The following is a 19430-nucleotide window of genomic DNA, read 5'->3' as shown; positions in this document are numbered from 1 at the left end:
TGGACCTTGCCTGGAACTTGGGGGCATTTCAACCCGAAGGCGTAGAGATGCCATCTTTCTCATAGATTCACTTCCCAGTCATCCTAAGGACTGGAATCATACCTAGTTTTACTGTCAAGATACTTCTCCATCTGATGAAAATCCTTTACCGGGTTTCTGTGATCGCTGGCTTAGCCCGAATCATCCACTTCCAGACTGGCTCACCACTATTGAACATGCTACGTATCTGCCTACCTTCTCAAAGGTGAGGGCCTTGCTAGCCAATGGATTGACCGGAGTGGACCTGGTTCGGTGCTGGGTCGCTTGGAGAATCATACCTTTAAGCCGCCGCTCCAGTTTAATGTGTGAATATGCTGGTGATGTCAAAGACCCGCTACATTACTCTTCAATCCGTCTGGAAGAGAAGGAGATCAACGACATGACTAAGATGCTACTCAACGAGAGTTTAGAACTTGCAGTAAAGCAGGGCTAAACCCCTTCTGCACTCTTAACCCGGCTCCAGACGTAAGTATTTTAACCTGATTTTTCTATAATCATTATTCATACTGCATTGCACATTCTTCATCTTGGTTTGCTTCTTTTTTAGGCTGACGCTCCTTTCTGGAGCAAGAAATTGCAAGATAAACTGGGCAAGAAGGCTAGAGACAAGACGAAAGCTTCCAAGAAACCCGCCAAGAAGAAGGCAAACACATCAGAACTCTTTGCATTGAACGATGATGAGTCGGAGGTAGAACTTGATTCCCTTGGCTCCTTTTTTGTAGATCTTATTGACGCTGACCCCTCTCAGGATGATGCAGAGACCAGCCAGGCTGAGGCTGCAGAGGTAACTATTATTTCCTCTGACTCAAAGCCTTTACCAAGATAGAAAGTTCGGCGAGTGACCCGGAAAGTAAGGTTTTCTCACCCTTTGGCTTACTTGGACCCAAACTTTATTTTGAAGAAACAACAGCATGAGGCTCGACGTACAACTCGGAACAGCGGAGGGGGAGAACTTCACTCCGGCTTACCCAATACGTCGGTCCCTCGAAAACACCGAGCAGAGGTGCCTCAGAACTTAAACTTTTCTTTTCCCAAGGCGGGTCTTATCCGTCAACCAATTAATCCTTCCGACTCAAATTATCAGGGAACCTCTCACTCCTCTTCTGGCGATTCTACTAGAACCCAAATTCCACTCTTCAAAGTTGCTCCTGGGTGAGAACCTTTAACTTCTTTGTTTTTTAAACACTTTACAAATTGTCATATTAACATCTTCATATGTCTTATTTTCAGTGGAAAAGCCAAACCAAGCAAGAAAGTGAAGATAAACCAGCCGGACGAAGACCCCAAAGTCGCTGAGCAAACCATATCTGAAGCTTCACACCATACTCCTGCTGATGACCCGCCACCAAAGACTCTCAATATCTCAGTGGATCCAATGGGCATTGATATGCGCAGTGCTAAGCCACCAAGCCCCGTAAAGCCTTCTGAGGAAGAGGCTAAAGACATTGTAGTCACTGGGATTGGCTATACTGAGCCAAGAAACCCCACAGTCTTGTCAAAGCACAACGCCAAGGAAGGATTTTCAGCTGCTGACAAATGCAAATGGAAATTGGACTTGGAAAGCTACGCCGGCTTCACCGCCAATGAGATTCATGTGGGCTATTTAAGCCGCCTTCATTCCAGCTGTGACACGGAAGCCAACTCGGTTAATTTAATGAAGGAGCGCTTTGAGGTAAACACTGAAATTCTTCTCATATGAATATATGTTAGCCGCCAAGTCTAAAGAATATGAAAGAATCGAAAATGCTGTAGACTTAGAAAAATCCTTGATCTTGTAGCTTCTCCAGGCCAGTTGATCTTCATTAGATTTAAATGAGTAGCCCCCAAGGGCCGGTTTAAACTGAATAGTTTAGCCGGTACTTAAGACCATATTGCAAGAAATCCAAATATGTAGCCCCCATGAGCCGACTCAAATTGAAAAATTGAGTCGGGTCATTAAGTATTCTATATAAAAAATGATCCACATTAGCCCCAAGTGCCAAGTAGAATACTTGTACTGTGCTTGGGACTTCAATAGAAGGAATATCATATTTCCTAAGTACTGCTAGATTACCTTTGCAGGCTGAACTAAGCATGAAGGAGTCTCAGTTGGTCAATCTGCGTCAAAACATTAAATTGCAACAATTAGAGACGTCCAAGGCCAAATACGAACTGAAAGCTGCCTTGGAAGTATCAAAAAAATTGAAGACGGACTTCCACACACAAAGAACCGGATGGGAGACCAAGAAGGAAGCTCTATTGAAGATGCTAAAGCTGCTCTTAAGCAGGCGAGGGAAGAGTTAACCGGTTTAAAGCGGCATGTGAATCATATGACAGCCGCCATCTTTGGTAAGTGGCATCGCATCACACTTTTATACTAATAATTCCTTTTGAACCGCCGGGCGACTTATCATATGTTTACACATGCATGCCCCAGAAGCTCCAATCTTGGACCAGACATGTTAGTGAAGCTGAAGGCGGTCTATACTTTGGTTGAACAACAGTACACATGAACTCAGCGAGCCATAGTGGCCATCTCACACAGCAAACAACCACCTTCACTCATCAGGGAGGTGCTTGATAAACTATCTCTCATGCCCAAGAGGATTGAAGAGATCAAGCGATCATCTGCCCGAGCCGGTGCCATTACTACTTTAAGCCGGGCCAAGGCATGGCAAGCTAAGTTAGACCCGGAGGAGCTGGCCGCTGGCTGCCCGAGAGTCAAAGAAGACGGGTCTCCCTTCGATGCCAGCGAATTTACTAAATGTGTTAAAGAGATCCGCCCTCTGGCAAGCAAATTGGCTGAAGAGACAGACTTGTCTAAGTATCAGGCGGCTTATACCCAGGAGAACGAAAAAGTGAAAGCGCCGGCATATGAAATTGTAGAGCTCATTCCTCCAATATGTAAGCACACTTTTGCTCCTGATGTTGATCCGTCCAACCTTATAGATGACGAGGCTGTGTTCCAAGCTTTAACCGGCATCGACTAGACCTCATCTGACTTCCAGACAATGAAGGAAGAAGAAGAGCCAGCGCAGGATAACCCGAAAGCTTCCACTCATCCAGACCAGAACTGATCCAAGGGGCGGCTTTCAGATCACAACATTGAATGCTTTCTTTGAAAACTCTTAATATCTGGGCTTTTGAAAGCCATATAATAGGCTAGTTGAAACAATACTATTCCATGCCATCGTGCATGTGTTATCCATTGAATGTTTGAACTGACATGCTTGATTTTTATCACCCGCCACTTGTGCATATAACACTATCAATTATGGGAATCAGATCGAGCATCATCATATTTCCCGTATACAAGGAAACAACATATGCCCTGGTGGTTTACACGAGGGTGGGTCACAAATATCTTTGAAAAACCCTGATATATGGTCTTTGATAAAAAAAAGACTAAAAGGTTATTTAAGCTGGAAATATACCGACGACTTAAAATCGAAGGCTGGGTGGGTTAGAAGAAACCTGAAATATTTTATTCAAATATGAAAATCATACATGTACGCTGATATCATAATGACACTGCAATGATGGTAATACAGCATGGGTATTTAACCCGTAAATATGAAAAATCATGACTTGAATTCTTTAAAGGCAAATTACCCTGGCACCTTAAAATTTGTAAGCCAGAAACTGCGCAGGACCAGAAGAGACTAGCTCTATTTTGTTTTGAAAAATTCCAGTTTTGCTTCAAAGAAGCTTGGCATGAAAGCCTTTTATCCCGTAAGCCGGCTCTCACGTGACATAAATTCGTTGTTTTAACCGTAACTAATTTAGGGTCTTATTGAAAAGATTGACTGTCAAGAGTACGAACAGGCCACATAGCAGAGAGACTACGACAACAAGTGAGTTTATCCTAGCTCTCTGTAAGCCGGCTCTCACGTGACAAAAGCTGTCGTTTTAACCTTGACAAGTTCAGGGTCTTATTGAAAAGAGTAACTGTCAAGAGTTCGGCGGGTCACCTAGCGGAGTAGCAAGTTGCAAACAGGCAGGTTTAACTCGGATTTGGCATGCAAGCCGACCAAGTGGGTATGAAAGCTATACTCATTGAGTAAGAAGCCCCCAATTGACCTCTGGCATGGAAGCCGAATCAAGTGGGTATGAATAGCTATGCTCTTTGAGCAGGAAGCCCCCCAAGTGACCAATAAGACGGCTTATAAACCGGATCAAGAGGGTATGAATAGCTATGCTCATTGAGCAGGAAGCCCCCAAGTGACCCACAGTGGGCGCCAACTGTCGTGGATTTGTCACGGCGGATGTCCTAGTGAAAGGACTTGGTAGCCTGACGTAGCTTTTTCTGGTCCAGATTTCCAGCTGCCGGAATTCTCCCTCTTTGTGTGAACCTTGCATATTATGAGAGAAAAGACATTAGAATTACTCAAAAAAGCATTATTATGCATAAAAACATTATAAATAATAGTAGGTAAACATGATGCAAAATGGACATATCAACTCCCCGAAGCTAAGACCTCGCTTGTCCTCAAGCGAAAACCGAAATCGAAGAACATGTCCACATGCTTAGAGAGAGTGAGAGAGGTGTGAATAAAAACAAAATACAGACATGGAAGCATCATGTAAATTATTATAACAGCAACAAATTTAGCATAAAACTTTTATCATAGAACTTTTATCATAGACTTCTCATGAATAAGTAACAATTCATCACAACATCAAAGTATAAAGCATAAACTCTATTAGAAACCAACAAACTATGTTCTCAGTCAACTTTGCAACTACAATTCATCATCTTTTCAGGAAGGGTCACATATCGGAGCCTTTAGGCAAGTCCACATACTCAACCATCATATAGTCTTCTCTGATTGCTAACACTCACCGCATACACATGAGCAAAATGGTTCAACCGGGCACATAGAAAGATAGGGGCTTATAGTTTCGCCTCCCAACGTATTCACCTCAAGGGTGATGTCAACAATAATAACTCATGCTACCCATATCCAACTGGATATATGTGCCTAGATCTTTCCTCACCACATGATGCTTGCCAAAAGAGAAAATAAAAAGGAATAGAGAGAAGAACCTTGACTCTTGCATAAAAGTAAAAGATAGGCCCTTCGCAGAGGGAAGCAGAGGTTTCCATGCGCTTTTTGTTTGTATGCTCAATCCCTCAATGCAAAAGAACATCACGTTATATTGCCCCTTGTGATAGCAACCTTTATTATGCAGTCTGTCGCTTTTATTCTTTGCCATCACAAGTTTGTACAACGCTCAATTTTCTCTTACACTAAATGATCTAACACTTTTAGAAACAATTTTTATTGCCTTATTGCACCGATGACAACTTAGTTGAAGGATCTTACTCAATCCTTAGGTAGGTATGGTGGACTCTTGAAAATAAGATTTGGGTTTAAGGGTTTTGGATGCACAAGTAGTATCTCTACTTGGTGCGGAATTTTTGGCTAGCAAAGATGGGGTCAAGCACCACATGTTGAAGGATCTATGACAATATAACTTCTATGTGAATATGAACAAACATAAATAATTACGTTGTCTCCCTTGTCCAATGTCAACAATTTTGGCATATAATATTTTGATGAGGGCTCACAATCACAAAAGATTTCCAAGATAGTATATTTGCATGTGAATATTCTCTTCCTTTATTAATTCTTTCATGAATTGCATCATTGACCAATGCTATGTTTGTCAATCTCCAATAAAATTTTCTACTTATATTTTCCTTACGTGGTGTCATTACTTGCCATAAGATTAACATATGATCTTTTTCATTTATTTCCTTTTGTTTTATTGAAACATGAAAGTAAAGAAAGCAAAACTCAAACTATGCTTTATTATATATCTTGCACATGATTGCAAAAATAGATCACTAAGCAAACTCTCAAAGAGAAAGTATCGAACTAAACTTTTATTCATCTAAAGCAAAAGATAACTATGGATCGAACTAAGATAAGTAAAGGCAAAAGATAGTGGGGGTGATACGATACCGAGGCACCTCCCCCAAGCTTGGTGCAAGCCAAGGGGAGTGCCCATACCCGATACTCAATTTTCTTTTGGTGATGAAGAAAGAGGTGGTAGTGATGAATAAGCGATCTTATCCTCGGGTTTCCATGGCAGAGGCTCGCCATCATAAGAGGAGGAGTGAGTCTCACGGGTCCTGCAACTGGCAGCCAAACTCATACCTTTAACCCTTGCCTCGTATTCAAAGACTTGGTTTTGGAGATCGTAGATCTGGCTTTGGAGGAAGTTGATTTGCTCGTTGAAGGAGAAGATGATGTCCTTCATGGACTTTCTATCCACCTTGAGATCACGGGTGTAGTCCGCGATCATGAGGTTATTGGCATTGAGTCCATGTTCCACCATCCCCTTACACTGGAAGACTTCCTGCTCCATAGCTTTAAGCCTAGCCTCCATGGATCCAGTCCCTTTGGGGCCTTGCACATTGCGGATGTGGAGCACCCCCTCACGCATTTGGATATCTTGTGGGTGCTGCATCACCTCCCGCAAATATGGGTTGATGACATTATCGAAGAACTTGTCCTTGGAGGAGCTTGAAGCATCCATGATGGATTAGATCTGACAAAATAGCAAGGAAAAGAAAACCGAAGATTTTTCCGTGATATTGTGGTCAATAGGTTCGGGGGGTATATAAATATTTTTTTTATCTTGGGAAACAAGCAAACGGAAGAAAAACGGAGTCCGAAAGGTACCCGAGGTGGGCACAACCCACCTGGGCGCACCTGGCATGCCCTGGTGTCTTGTGCCCACCAGGGTCACCTCCCTGGTAGTTTCTTATTTTCCTAATTTTTTAAATATTCCAAAACTGACAAAAAATATTTTTGCGGATTTTTCGGAGTCCCTTTACTTACATTATCACACACCTCTCCTCTTTTTCACGATTTTGGAGTGTTCCAGAAGGTTTCTTTTGTGTGTTCTTCCGGTGTCATAGTTTGGATAATAATATTGCTTTCAACATTAATGGGCGTACCTGAGATATAATGTTTTATTTGTTGCCCATTAACAACCTTCGGGTTAGTACCTTCGGCATTATTTATTTTGATGGCTCCAAATCGATAAACCTCCTCTATAACATAGGGTTATTCCCATTTGGAGAGGAGTTTTCCTGCAAAGAAACTAAAATGAGAGTTGTACAAAAGAACATATTCTCCGACTTTGAACTCACATGTTTGGATTCTCCTATCATGCCATCTTTTAACTTTTTCTTTAAATAACTTGGCATTTTCATAAGCTTGGGTTCTCCATTCATCTAGTGAGCTAATATCAAATAACCTCTTTTCACCAGCAAGTTTGAAATCATAGTTGAGTTCTTTAATTGCCCAATATGATTTATGTTCTAACTCAAGAGGAAAATGACAAGCTTTTCCATAAACCGTTTTATAAGGAGACATACCTATAGGATTTTTATATGCTGTTCTATAAGACCAAAGTGCATCATCTAATTTCTTAGACCAATTCTTCTGGGACCTATTGATAGTCTTTTGTAAAATTAATTTTATTTCTCTATTGCTAAGTTCAACTTGACCACTAGACTGAGGATGATAGGGTGATGCAATTCTATGGTTAACATCATACTTGGCAAGCATTTTATGGAAAGCACCATGAATAAAGTGTGGACCACCATCAGTCATTAAATATCTAGGGACTCCAAACCTTGGTAAAATAACTTCCTTAAGCATTTTAATAGAGGTGTTGTGATCATCACTACTAGTTGGAATAGCTTCTACCCACTTACTAACATAATCAACGGCAACCAAAATATGAGTATACCCATTAGTGGAAGGAAAAGGTCCCATGTAATAAAAACCCCAAACATCAAATGGTTCAACAACAAGTGAATAATTCATAGGCATATCTTGACGCTTACCGATATTACCTATTCTTTGACATTCATTACAAGATGAGACAAACTTACGAGCATCCTTTAAGAGAGTAGGCCAATAAAACCCAGATTGCAATACCTTATGAGCAGTTCTGTCTCCCGCATGATGTCCTCCATAAGCTTTAGAGTGACATTTCTGTAGGATTTGTCCGTGTTCATGCTCAGGTACACAACGTCTAATAATAAAGATGTGGGTCATCCCAAAAGTAGTGTCTTAAATCATAGAAGAATTTTTTCTTTTGTTGGTATGTAAAGCTAGGGGGTATGTATTTAGCAACAATATAATTAGCATAGTTAGCATACTAAGGTGTACTATTAGAAACATTTATTGCAACTAATTTCTCATCAGGAAAACTATCATCAATAGGTTGTGGGTCATCAAGGTTATTTTCAAGTCTAGACAAGTTATCAGCTACGGGGTTCTCCGCTCCTTTTCTATCAATGATGTGCAAATCAAATTCTTGTAGCAAGAGAACCCACCTAATGAGTCTAGGTTTAGCATCTTTCTTTTCCATAAGATATTTTATAGCAGCATGACCAGTGTGAACAACAACATTAGAATCAACAATGTAAGATCTGAATTTATCACAAGCAAACACCACTGCTAGAAATTCTTTTCCAGTAGTAGCATAATTTCGTTGAGCACTATCGAGAGTTTTACTAGCATAATGAATAACATTCAGTTTCTTATCAACTCTTTGTCCTAGAATAGCACCAACAACATAATCACTAGCATCACAAATAATTTCAAAAGGCAGGTTCCAATCAGGTGGTTGAACAATATGTGCAGATATTAAGGCTTTCTTGAGTGTTTCAAAGGCTTCTAAACAATCATCATAAAAAACAAATGGAATATCCTTTTGCAAAAGATTTGTAAGAGGCCTAGAAATTTTAGAAAAGTCTTTGATAAATCTCCTATAGAAATTAGCATGAGCAAGGAAAACGGATACCTTTGATATCTTTAGGACATGGCATTTTCTCAATTGCATCAACCTTAGCTTTTTCCACCTCAGTACCTCTTTCAGAAATTTTATGGCCCAAAACAATACCTTCTTTAACCATAAAGTGGCACTTCTCCCAATTCAAGACAAGATTTGTTTGCTCACATCTCTGCAAAACTCTATCAAGATTGCTCAAACAATCATCAAAAGACTTCCCATAAACAGAAAAGTCATCCATGAAAACCTCAACAATATTTTCACAAAAGTTAGAGAATATAGCAGTCATGCATCTTTGAAATGTAGTAGGTGCATTACATAAACCAAAAGGCATACATCTATAAGCATAAGTTCTGAAAGGACAAGTAAAAATGGTCTTTTCTTGATCAGGTTGAGAAACAGGTATTTGTGAAAGTCCAGAGTATCCATCAAGAAAGAAAAAATGTGTGTGCTTAGATAATCTTTCTAGCATTTGATCAATAAAAGTATAGGGTAATGATCTTTTCTAGTTGCTTTGTTTAATTTTCTAAAATCAATTACCATTCTATAGCCTGTAATAATTATTTGTGGAATAAGTTCATTCTTATCATTAGGAACAACAGTAATACCTCCTTTCTTAGGGACACAATGAACATGACTTACCCATCTACTATCAGCTGTAGGATAGATTATACCTGCTCCTAGAAATTTTAATATTTCCGTTCTTACCACTTCTTTCACCTTCGGATTTAACCAACGTTGGTGATCAACAACGGGTTTAGCATCAGGTTCCATATTAATCTTGTGCTAACATAGAGTGGGACTGATGCCCTTAAGATCATCAAGAGTATATCCAATAGCAGCTCGGTGCTTCCTTAGAACTTTCAATAATCTTTCTTCTTCATGTTTTGAAAGGTTAGCACTAATAATAACAGGATAGATTTTTTTCTCATCAAGATAATCATATTTCAAAGTGTCAGACAATTTTTCTTATTCAAACACAGGATCACCCTTGGTGGAGGAGGACCTCCTAGAGTTTCAATAGGCAAATTGTGTTTAAGTAGAGGACATTGTTCAAACAAAATCTTATCTATTTCATTTCTTTCATGCATATGCATATCATTTTCATGGTCTAGTGAATATTGTTCTAAAGGATTAGTAGGAGGTATAGAAATAGAAGCAAGACCAATAATTTCATCCTTACTAGGCAATTCTTTTTTATGAGGTTTTCTACTAAACATGGAAAAATTAAATTCATGAGACCCATCACCAAAGCTAACACTAACAGTTTGTTTCTCACAATCTATTTTAGCACTAATGGTGTTTAAGAAAGGTCTACCAAAGAAAATGGGACAAAAGTCATCTTGTGGGGAACCAAGAACAAGAAAATTAGTAGGGTATTTTATTTTCCCACGCAAGACTTCAACATCTCTAACAATCCCAAGTGGTGTGATGGTGTCTCTATTAGCAAGTTTAATAGTAACATCTATGTCTTTTATTTCAGCGGGTCTATATCATTCATAAGTTCTTGATATAAGGTAAAAGGAATAGCACTCACGCTAGCACCTATGTCACATATGAAGGAAATATGCCCTAGAGGCAATAATAAAGTTATTATTTATTTCCTTATATCATGATAAATGTTTATTATTCATGCTAGAATTGTATTAACCGGAAACATAATACATGTGTGAATACATAGACAAACAGAGTGTCACTAGTATGCCTCTACTTGACTAGCTCGTTGATCGAAGATGGTTATGTTTCCTAGCCATAGACAGGAGTTGTCATTTGATTAACGGGATCACATCATTAGGAGAATGATTTGATTTACTTGACCCATTCCATTAGCTTAGCACTTGATCGTTTAGTTTGTTGCTATTGCTTTCTTCATAACTTATACATGTTCCTATGACTATGAGATTATGCAACTCCCGTTTACCGGAGGAACACTTTGTGTGCTACCAAACGTCACAACGTAACTAGGTGATTATAAAGGTGCTCTACAGGTGTCTCCGAAGGTACTTGTTGGGTTGGCGTATTTCGAGATTAGGATTTGTCACTCCGATTGTCGGAGAGGTATCTCTGGGCCCTCTAGGTAATGCACATCACTTAAGCCTTGCAAGCATTGCAACTAATAAGTTAGTTGCGGGATGATGTATTATGGAACAAGTAAAAGAGACTTGCCGGTAACGAGATTGAACTAGGTATTGAGATACCGACGATCGAATATCAGGCAAGTAACATACCGATGACAAAGGGAACAACGTATGTTGTTATGCGGTCTGACCGATAAAGATCTTCGTAGAATATGTGGGAGCCAATGTGAGCATCCAGGTTCCGCTATTGGTTATTGACCGGAGACGTGTCTCGGTCATGTCTACATAGTTCTCGAACACGTAGGGTCCGCACGCTTAAGGTTTCGATGACAGTTATATTATGAGTTTATGAGTTTTGATGTACCGAAGGAGTTCGGAGTCCCGGATGAGATCGGGGACATGACAAGGAGTCTCGAAATGGTCGAGACGTAAATATCTATATATTGGACGACTATATTCGGAGATCGGAAAGGTTCCGAGTGATTCGGGTATTTTCGGGAGTACCGGGGAGTTACGGGAAATCGTATTGGGCCTTAATGGGCCATACGGGAAAGGAGAGAAAGGCCTCAAAGGGTGGCCGCACCCCTCCCCATGGGCTGGTCCGAATTGGACTAGGGAGGGGGGCGCCCCCTTCCTTCCTTCTCTTTTTCCCTTCCCTTTCCTTCCCTCCTACTCCTACTACTTGGAAGGGCTCCTAGTTCTACTAGGAAAGGGGGAATCCAACTCCCGGTGGGAGTAGGACTCCCCTAGGGCGCGCCATAGAGAGGGCCGGCCCTCCCCTCCTCCACTCCTTTATATACGGGGGCAGGGGGCACCCCAAAGACACAATAATTGATCTCTAGATCTCTTAGCCGTGTGCGGTGCCCCCTTCCACCATAATCCACCTCGATCATATCATAGCAGTGCTTAGGCGAAGCCCTGTGATGGTAGAACATCATCATCGTCACCATGCCATCGTGCTGATGGAACTCTCTCGTGAAGCTCTACTGGATTGGAGTTCGCGGGACGTCATCGAGCTGAACGTGTGTTGAACTCGGAGGTGCCGTGCGTTCGGTACTTGGATCGGTCGGATCGTGAAGATGTATGACTACATCAACTGCATTGTGCTAACGCTTTTGCTTTCGATCTACGAGGGTACGTATACAACACTCTCCCCTCTCGTTGCTATGCATCACTATGATCTTGCGTGTGCGTGGGAAATTTTTGAAATTACTACGTTCCCCAACAACATAAACCATGATAACAATGATCTCCTATCTTAACTGAGACAACATGCATGCCAACAACATGTCTATGTTTATATTTTTCATCGGATTTGGCAATTCTAGCAGCTTCATCATAGAAGTAAATAACATGCCCGTCTATATTTTCAACCCGGAAATCCTTAACCATTGCAAAACTAGGTTCTACCTTGATTTGTTCAGCTGGTTTAGGTGTTCTAATATATCTTTTATTGACCATAGTTGAAACTTTAGCATGTTCCTCTATCCTTACAGGGAAAGGTGGTTTTTCAATATAAGCAGTAGGAACAACTGGATCAACATTATAGATAATAGTTTCATCTTTAACTATTACTGGTTATTTAATTTCTTCTTTAATAGGTGGGTGATATTGGAACCATTTCTCCTTAGGGAGATCAACATGAGTAGCAAAAGATTCACATAAAGAGGCTACTATTTCAGAGTCAAGTCCATATTTAGTGCTAAACTTTTGAAAAGCATCGGTATTCATAAAAGATTTAACACAATCAAACTTAAGCTTAATACCTGACTCTTTACTTTCATCGAGTTCCCAATCTTTAGACTTTCATTTAATTCTTTCCAAAAGATTCCACCGGAATTAAATAGTCTTCTTCATAAAGGAACCAGTACAAGAAGTATCAAGCATGGATCGATCATCATGAGAAAGCCGAGCATAAAAATTCTGAATGATAATTTCCTTCGAGAGCTCATGATTGTGGCATGAATATAACATTGACTTAAGCCTCCCCCAAGCTAGATCGATACTTTCTCCTTCACGAGGCAAAAAATTATGTATATAATTACGATCACGATGAACTAGATGCATAGGATATTTTTATTTTGTTGAAACTCCAATTTCAAACAATTCCAATTCCAAGATCCAATATCATCGCATGGCCTATACCATGCCAATGCTTTTCCCTTCAAAGGTAAAGGGAAAACCTTCTTCTTAGCTTCATCTCTGGGTAAACCTGCAAGCTTAAACAATCCACAAATTTCTTCCATGTATATCAAGGGCATATCAGGATGTTCGGTTCCCTCTCCTGCATAAGGATTAGCTAGCAGTTGTTCTATCATACCCAAAGGAATTTCATATTCAATATTTTTAGTAGGTGTAGTGGGTTGAGGGGTAACTAATTGTGGTTCTGGTCAAGGTGAAGATACCCCGAACAAACCCCTCAAAGGATGTAGCGACCCGACCTCAAACGGTCAAGCCTCTATGTATCCGTGCCATCCCTGGATCGGTATGCTGGCACACACACAGTACATCAATGTATATATCAGAGTGCAATCACATGTATAAATAACGCAAAACTGATATATACCTCATAAGTCTCAGCAGAAACAAACATAAGGGTGTGGAGTCCCATCAACGCCAACGGCAAGTTGAGTGTAGACCGTAACCCTACAACGTAATTCTTACCCGTCGTAGAAATTCCTGCAACATAAGACGTTGCAGCCCTATAGGTCAGTACATTGAATGTACTGGCAAGTCACATCATAAGAATAATGAACCTATTTGTACATGCAATTTGGCTAGTGGAAAGCTCTAAGTTTAGTTTTTTTGCATAAAGCTAGTTTTCTCCTAGAATAAAATATATTATTCTACCACTACTGTATAGCATAGGATGAGTTGGTAAACCCAACTCAATCCATTCCAAAGTTTCATTTAAAACCCAACTGTTTAATTAAGAGTGATGAGATCTCCCAGCATTTCTACTACTAGATGCTCAAGTTGTCCGTAACCGGGGACATGGCTAATCGATTAGTTTTTAACACTCTGCAGAGGTTTGCGCACTTTTCCCCACAAGACTCGATCGCCTCCCTTGAAGTTCTCGCACTGTCTGGCGTTTGAGAACAGGATGACTGAGACATAGTTTTTCGAAAGTATTCCCCCTTAACCCACGGATAGGCTGGTACACCTACTCATTCTACATCTGCTAGCCCATCCCGGAAGGGGTCACACTAACTACTCAACTAAGCCAAAGCCCATATTGGCTTGTGGCTGCACACGTAAGCTTCTAGACATGAGAATACAATTGATCTCTTTGAGCCTGGGCAGCCGACCACTAGTGGTGCACCACCATGGATTAACCATGCATGCTCCCATTGTACTTCGCCACCATTCAAACCAAATACTACCCAGGTAGTTCATTTACAAGTCTTGGTCCTAATTACTACTTTATCACTCATGTCTCACCATGTTTGCTTCCCAAACCACGTCTACATTTAGCAAGGCAAAAATAAACTTACACGGTGGTGACAAGGATGTATAGATCAGACCTACCTCAAATGAACTACTAGGTAACGGCATAGCCATCTGGCAACAATAAATCCTCCCATGCAATCCTACCTCAAAGGACTAAGTGCATAATTAAAACATAGGTAATTGGACGAATGGTCAAATGTGAACTTGCCTTGATACTGGTAGTTGAATTCTAGAGATCGATAGTACTCGGCTTCGCACTCCAGACAGTCTATCATCAAAGTAAAATAACATACATGAGCAATCATTCCAGAGAGCAATAACATGCAACACAAAAGACTCGGAAAAACAAATGGAAATCCAACACACATAACTTGCATGCAAATAATTCTAGGTGCTAACAAGAAGTGACATAAGGTGCAAAACCGTGATGTGATCCATCGTGCATACTTGGCATAGTAATAAAACTATCATGGAATGATACTAATCATGTGAAAAGTATAGTGACAAAGGTCCAGGTGGTAGGGTTTGGCTACGGTGACGTTGCAAAAAGAATCACATCAATCGGAGCTGCGGTTTAGGAGATATGGCCAATTGAAGTTTGAATTCAAACCTTAATAAATTCAAATTTGAAATTGGCCAAAAGTTTTCAAAGTTGGTTCTCTGGATAAAGCTATTCGGGACGAACACTTTGCCGCTGGTTTTATCGAATTTGGACCTACGGATAAAAAGTTGTGGCTATTCTAAGTTTAGGGACTAATCAGCCAATTACAGGGACTAAATAGTGAAGAAAACTATCGCAAACAGGTCCCTGACACATGGCAATTTCCTACTGGCCAAAAGGTGTTCGTTGGAGAAGCTTATACAGCGAACGACCGCTATCTAAGCAAAACAGCTACCGCGGTTTAATACAACAAAAACCAAGATCAGTTTAACTAAACCGCACGGTTTATTAAAAACCGGAGTTAACCGATCTAACACTAATAAAAAACAAACGGGGCGAACGGCTGCTTACTAACGACAACGACGAGGAGACGGCAGCGCGGGCGTCGGCGTCGGGCGAGGGACGGGCGGCGGCTCCGGCGGTCCTTAGCGGCAGCAAAGTGGTCGGGGAGGTCGGGCGCGGCGTGGGTGGCATGCTGGTGGGGTCGGCGGGTGGTGGGGTCGCCGGCGATGAGCGGAGGGAGGCGACGGAGCTCAGGTGCTCCGGTGAGAGCGCGGGTCGTCCAGGCGGTGGCTCTGGTGACCTAGAGGCAAAACCACCATGTCAAAACGGAGTGCACGGATGTGGGCATTCGAGTGACGAAGAGAATGGAGGCCGGGGTGCACCACCGGCAACGGAATCGACGGTGAGGTGGCTCGGCTTCGGCGAGATACGAATGGGCGGGGCGGTAGCTACAGGCAATGTGGGGAGCAGAGGAGGGGCGAGATCGGATGAGGGCATCCCGGGGCTTTTATAGGCGAAGGTAGGGGTGCTGGGAGCGGCGGATAAGCTCATTCGAGCAGAAGGCGGCCGACGGCTTTGGGCGAGCGCGCTCGCGAGCTCATCCCGAGTGGATTGAGGGGGAGGTTGGGGAAGACAGGGGCGGGCCCCATAAGTCACCCGCAGCAGCGGGTAGCGAGCGAGGGAAGGGCGCGGGCAGTCGACCGGCGCCAAAGGGAGTCGGGTACACGCAGGCCTTGGGCCTTGGCGGGCAGGCCGGCTCGTGCTAGGCCACAGGGCTGGACCTTGGGCCGAAATGGCTACTGGCTCGCTGGTGTTACTGGGCCTGGCGCTGCTGGTCTGAGCGCGCGTGTGTGTGTTTTTTCTGTTTTTTTAAACACAAAGAAACAAATGCAACAGAAGAAAATAAATAAATAATTTACATAGGCATAATATATACCAAAAATGTTTAGAAAAATACCCCGAATAAGATGAACTATTTTTCAAGTTCAACTAAATTCCACAATAATTCATAAAAGTCAAACAGTGCTACTGTTGCATTTAAAATCAATAAAAATCATTTTTAAAGTAGCAAAATTATTTAAAATTTATTTTCTCTTAATTTTCTATTGAAGGGAATCAGTTTACCTTTATTTCCATTTATTTATTTTTAGGAGAAAATAATTTGAATAGAAACCCAAATAACTCCCAACTGGATTTGAATTTGGAATTTCAAGCAACCTCAAATGGAAAAAGAGTTTTAAATAACTTCAAAGTGACTTCCAAATTATTTCTTTGAAACTCCCAACTCTCTTTCTTTAAATTTGAAGAAGTCATTTTATCTTCCCTCATGAACTCATTGAGTTGCTTAAAGTTTCTAAGTTTGAAATATTTCAAAATGGAATTCAAATCATTTTCAAACCCATTTTCATTTATTTAATTGGAAGAAGTCATATAATCTTCACTCTAGGGTTTTGAGATGAAATGAATTTGAATTCATGGTGATAAAAATGCAAGATGAAAAGTTTTGGGAAAGTCCTTTTATTCCCTCTCATGCAACTTTCAAAAGTTTCAATTTCCACTGAATTTCACACAATCAATCACACAACAATCAAACAAACAATCATAATAATTTATTTAATATAACATTCCAAAATTTAGAATTTTTGGATGTTACAAACTACCACCCTTAAAATGAATCTCGTCCTCGAGATTCGGAGAGGCTAGAAAGAAGGTTATGTTTGGGGGTCTCCTTGAAACTCCATTCATCGACATAAGGAATGGGGTGCTATCACCCTTAGAAGCTTAGTTACGCTTAGAACAAAACTCATATACTCCGCCCTTTGGGTTGATGGTGTCGGTCCTCTCATACTCCCTGGAGTAACTCTTTCTTTGAGGCTCTTCCGGTAGGGCATAACCTTTTCCTCAAAATCTTGAGTCCTTGCATCAAAATATGATCCTTCCGAGACTAGGTCTTCTTAGCTGACAGGTATGTCGCCAATGCTAAACAACTATCGAAAATCTCATGGTGGTCAACAATTATTGGTTCCTCCTGCAGGAAATGGGTCTGGGCTTAACCTCACCGCATAACCTATGATTGGCAACACGTGCCTGTACATGGTTTCCATCATCCTGCCATTCTAAGGCTTTTGGTTTATCGTGTCGACACTCTTCTAGGGTTTTAAGGCTCCCTGATTTTCTGTCAACATATGATATCTCATGATAGAAGTCTCCGGTATGGGGGCCAATCCATCCCATACTTGAATCATTACCACATACGCAGATAGTGAATCACGTATTCTAACACTTGGGCATCCTCACAAGCATTGCAAAACTTCTCTTCTCCATGAACTGGGTTCAGGTAAATCCATTGGTTCTGCAAGCCAAACAAAACCTCTATCATTTCTTCAATACTCTCGGGTTTACGTAACTTCCTATAGAACATTTGCTGATGAAATCATAGCTTCTTTCATAATTCTTTCCTTCAACAAGCTTGTGCTTGTTTTCTTATCAAATCCTGGGTCCTGTGGGTTATGGGCCCACTTCAAACTTGTATATATTTAACGCATCCTTGGAGTTACTATTGTTACTTATTCCAACATTACATCCCCTTTAAATCCAAACTCCAACTCATTTGTCCAAACTCCACTCTATGGAATACATTTTTCTTTCCATCGGTCTAGTGTTCGCACATGGTATTACCATTAGAATAAAATGTACTAGTTCATCCATAATTCATATTCTTCATATCAAATCATTTATTACATCCTTAACCACTACCCAAAACTCAAATTCCAAAAGTACTTTATTACAAAAGCTGCCATCCACATAGTTTGGTATGGTCAAGCATTACTTCCACCTTTATTCATTTGCCATACTTGAAGATGCTTTAGTCCCACTAGAATTGTGCGATGTGATCCTTCAAATCATCAATGTTTTGCTTCATTGTGGTGGCCATGAGCTTCATCTCCATCATCTCTACATGCACCTCTCTCAGGTATTCCTGAGTGTGACGGAGTCTTGCTTCAAGTATTTCTCCAATCTGGCATATGGCTTCCATAGCAGCTTCATGAACAGAGTCGAAGAATGTTGCTCGTGGTACTCAAGAGATGAAAATGTATTGACCCATAGTATTTGGGCAAACTCCCTTCACACGGTGGAGGTGTACCTCCACGTACCAAAGTTCAACTCCATTCTCCATGAAAGGATAACCCTTGTAAACTGCATCTCCTTCAAGATGAATATGCTTCATCATGTCCTTTAGGATCTTTGGGTAATCCTGATCACTGGTCAGGGTCATGCTCATTTCTGGGCCCTTCAGAAAAGACTCATAAAGGGTTTTCATCTGCAGGTATAAGATAGAAGGGTACTCAGGATAATGTATGTATTCCCCTGGGTGAAATGTGGTTGTTTTCTCCCGGGAAAGGTTTGGGGTCAGCTTATTCAAGGGTTCAAGGTTTACGTCTGGGTGACATAGTGAGAGAGGCACTCACAATCAACAAACAACTCATAACATTTCATATGAGATTCCAAACACCTCAACTTTCATTGCTTCACGAACTATTACAATTCCCATTTCATAACTCAACTCAACATCCCTAACAAAAATTAAAGTGTGTTCCAACTTTATTACATGCTTTATTACAATATCAAGATCTCAACTACTCTTCTCGAGCTTTCCTCGAGTCTGAACATTCTCTGGCAAAATGTCCCACTCCTTTGCAGCATAAACAAATGACTTCAGACAGGGGCTTCCTGGTGGTTATCTTGGCTCCTTGGGTACTTGGCTGCCTTTCTCGGCATTTGCTAGCATAATAACTTAAATCCTTGCACATGTAACAAGTGATATGACTCAGGTCCTTTTCTGTAGAAATTGAGTTGTTAAGGGAATACATGCTCTTTCTCTTCCTCGACTTCTTCATTCCGATCAATTCTTCTATCTCTTGTGGATCAAACTCCACCTCTTCTATCGGGAAGTCTCCCATATACTCTTGGTTTTCCTTCATGCAATATTGTGAAAAATGTCCTTCTTCTCCACATGAATAGCAAGCATTGGAGTAAAATCTATTTAGGCTTTCTCCATCAGGGTCGTCAACATCTTCTTTCATCACAGGTTTTCTTAAACTTTCCCTGAGGGCTTCTTT

At 41.0% G+C, this 19430-nt stretch overlaps 1 protein-coding gene across 1 annotated transcript; it reads left to right on the top strand.

Moving 5' to 3' along the window:
- Window positions 1-340: 340 nt before the first annotated feature.
- On the top strand, window positions 341-2322 carry LOC147971035 (uncharacterized). Its single transcript, XM_087523791.1, has 5 exons — window positions 341-457; window positions 587-823; window positions 1124-1191; window positions 1270-1711; window positions 2101-2322. The coding sequence occupies exons 1-5, from the start codon at window positions 341-343 to the stop codon at window positions 2320-2322; spliced, it is 1086 nt and encodes a 361-aa protein (XP_087379917.1).
- Window positions 2323-19430: the final 17108 nt, after the last annotated feature.

Source organism: Triticum urartu, chromosome 5A (assembly GCF_056163025.1).
Source record: "Triticum urartu cultivar PI428250 chromosome 5A, HENAU_Tu73, whole genome shotgun sequence".
NCBI classification, from domain to species: Eukaryota; Viridiplantae; Streptophyta; class Magnoliopsida; order Poales; family Poaceae; genus Triticum; species Triticum urartu.
Note: the sequence above shows the minus strand (reverse complement) of the source record. Positions and strands in the feature narration are given on the sequence as shown.

Coding starts and splice junctions, on each gene's coding strand:
- LOC147971035 (XM_087523791.1), top strand. CDS start 341: ATGTGTGAATATGCTGGTGATGTCAAAGACCCGCTACATTACTCTTCA. Junction 824..1,123: donor GCCAGGCTGAGGCTGCAGAG/GTAACTATTATT, acceptor TCAAATTATCAG/GGAACCTCTCACTCCTCTTC. Junction 1,192..1,269: donor CTCTTCAAAGTTGCTCCTGG/GTGAGAACCTTT, acceptor TCTTATTTTCAG/TGGAAAAGCCAAACCAAGCA.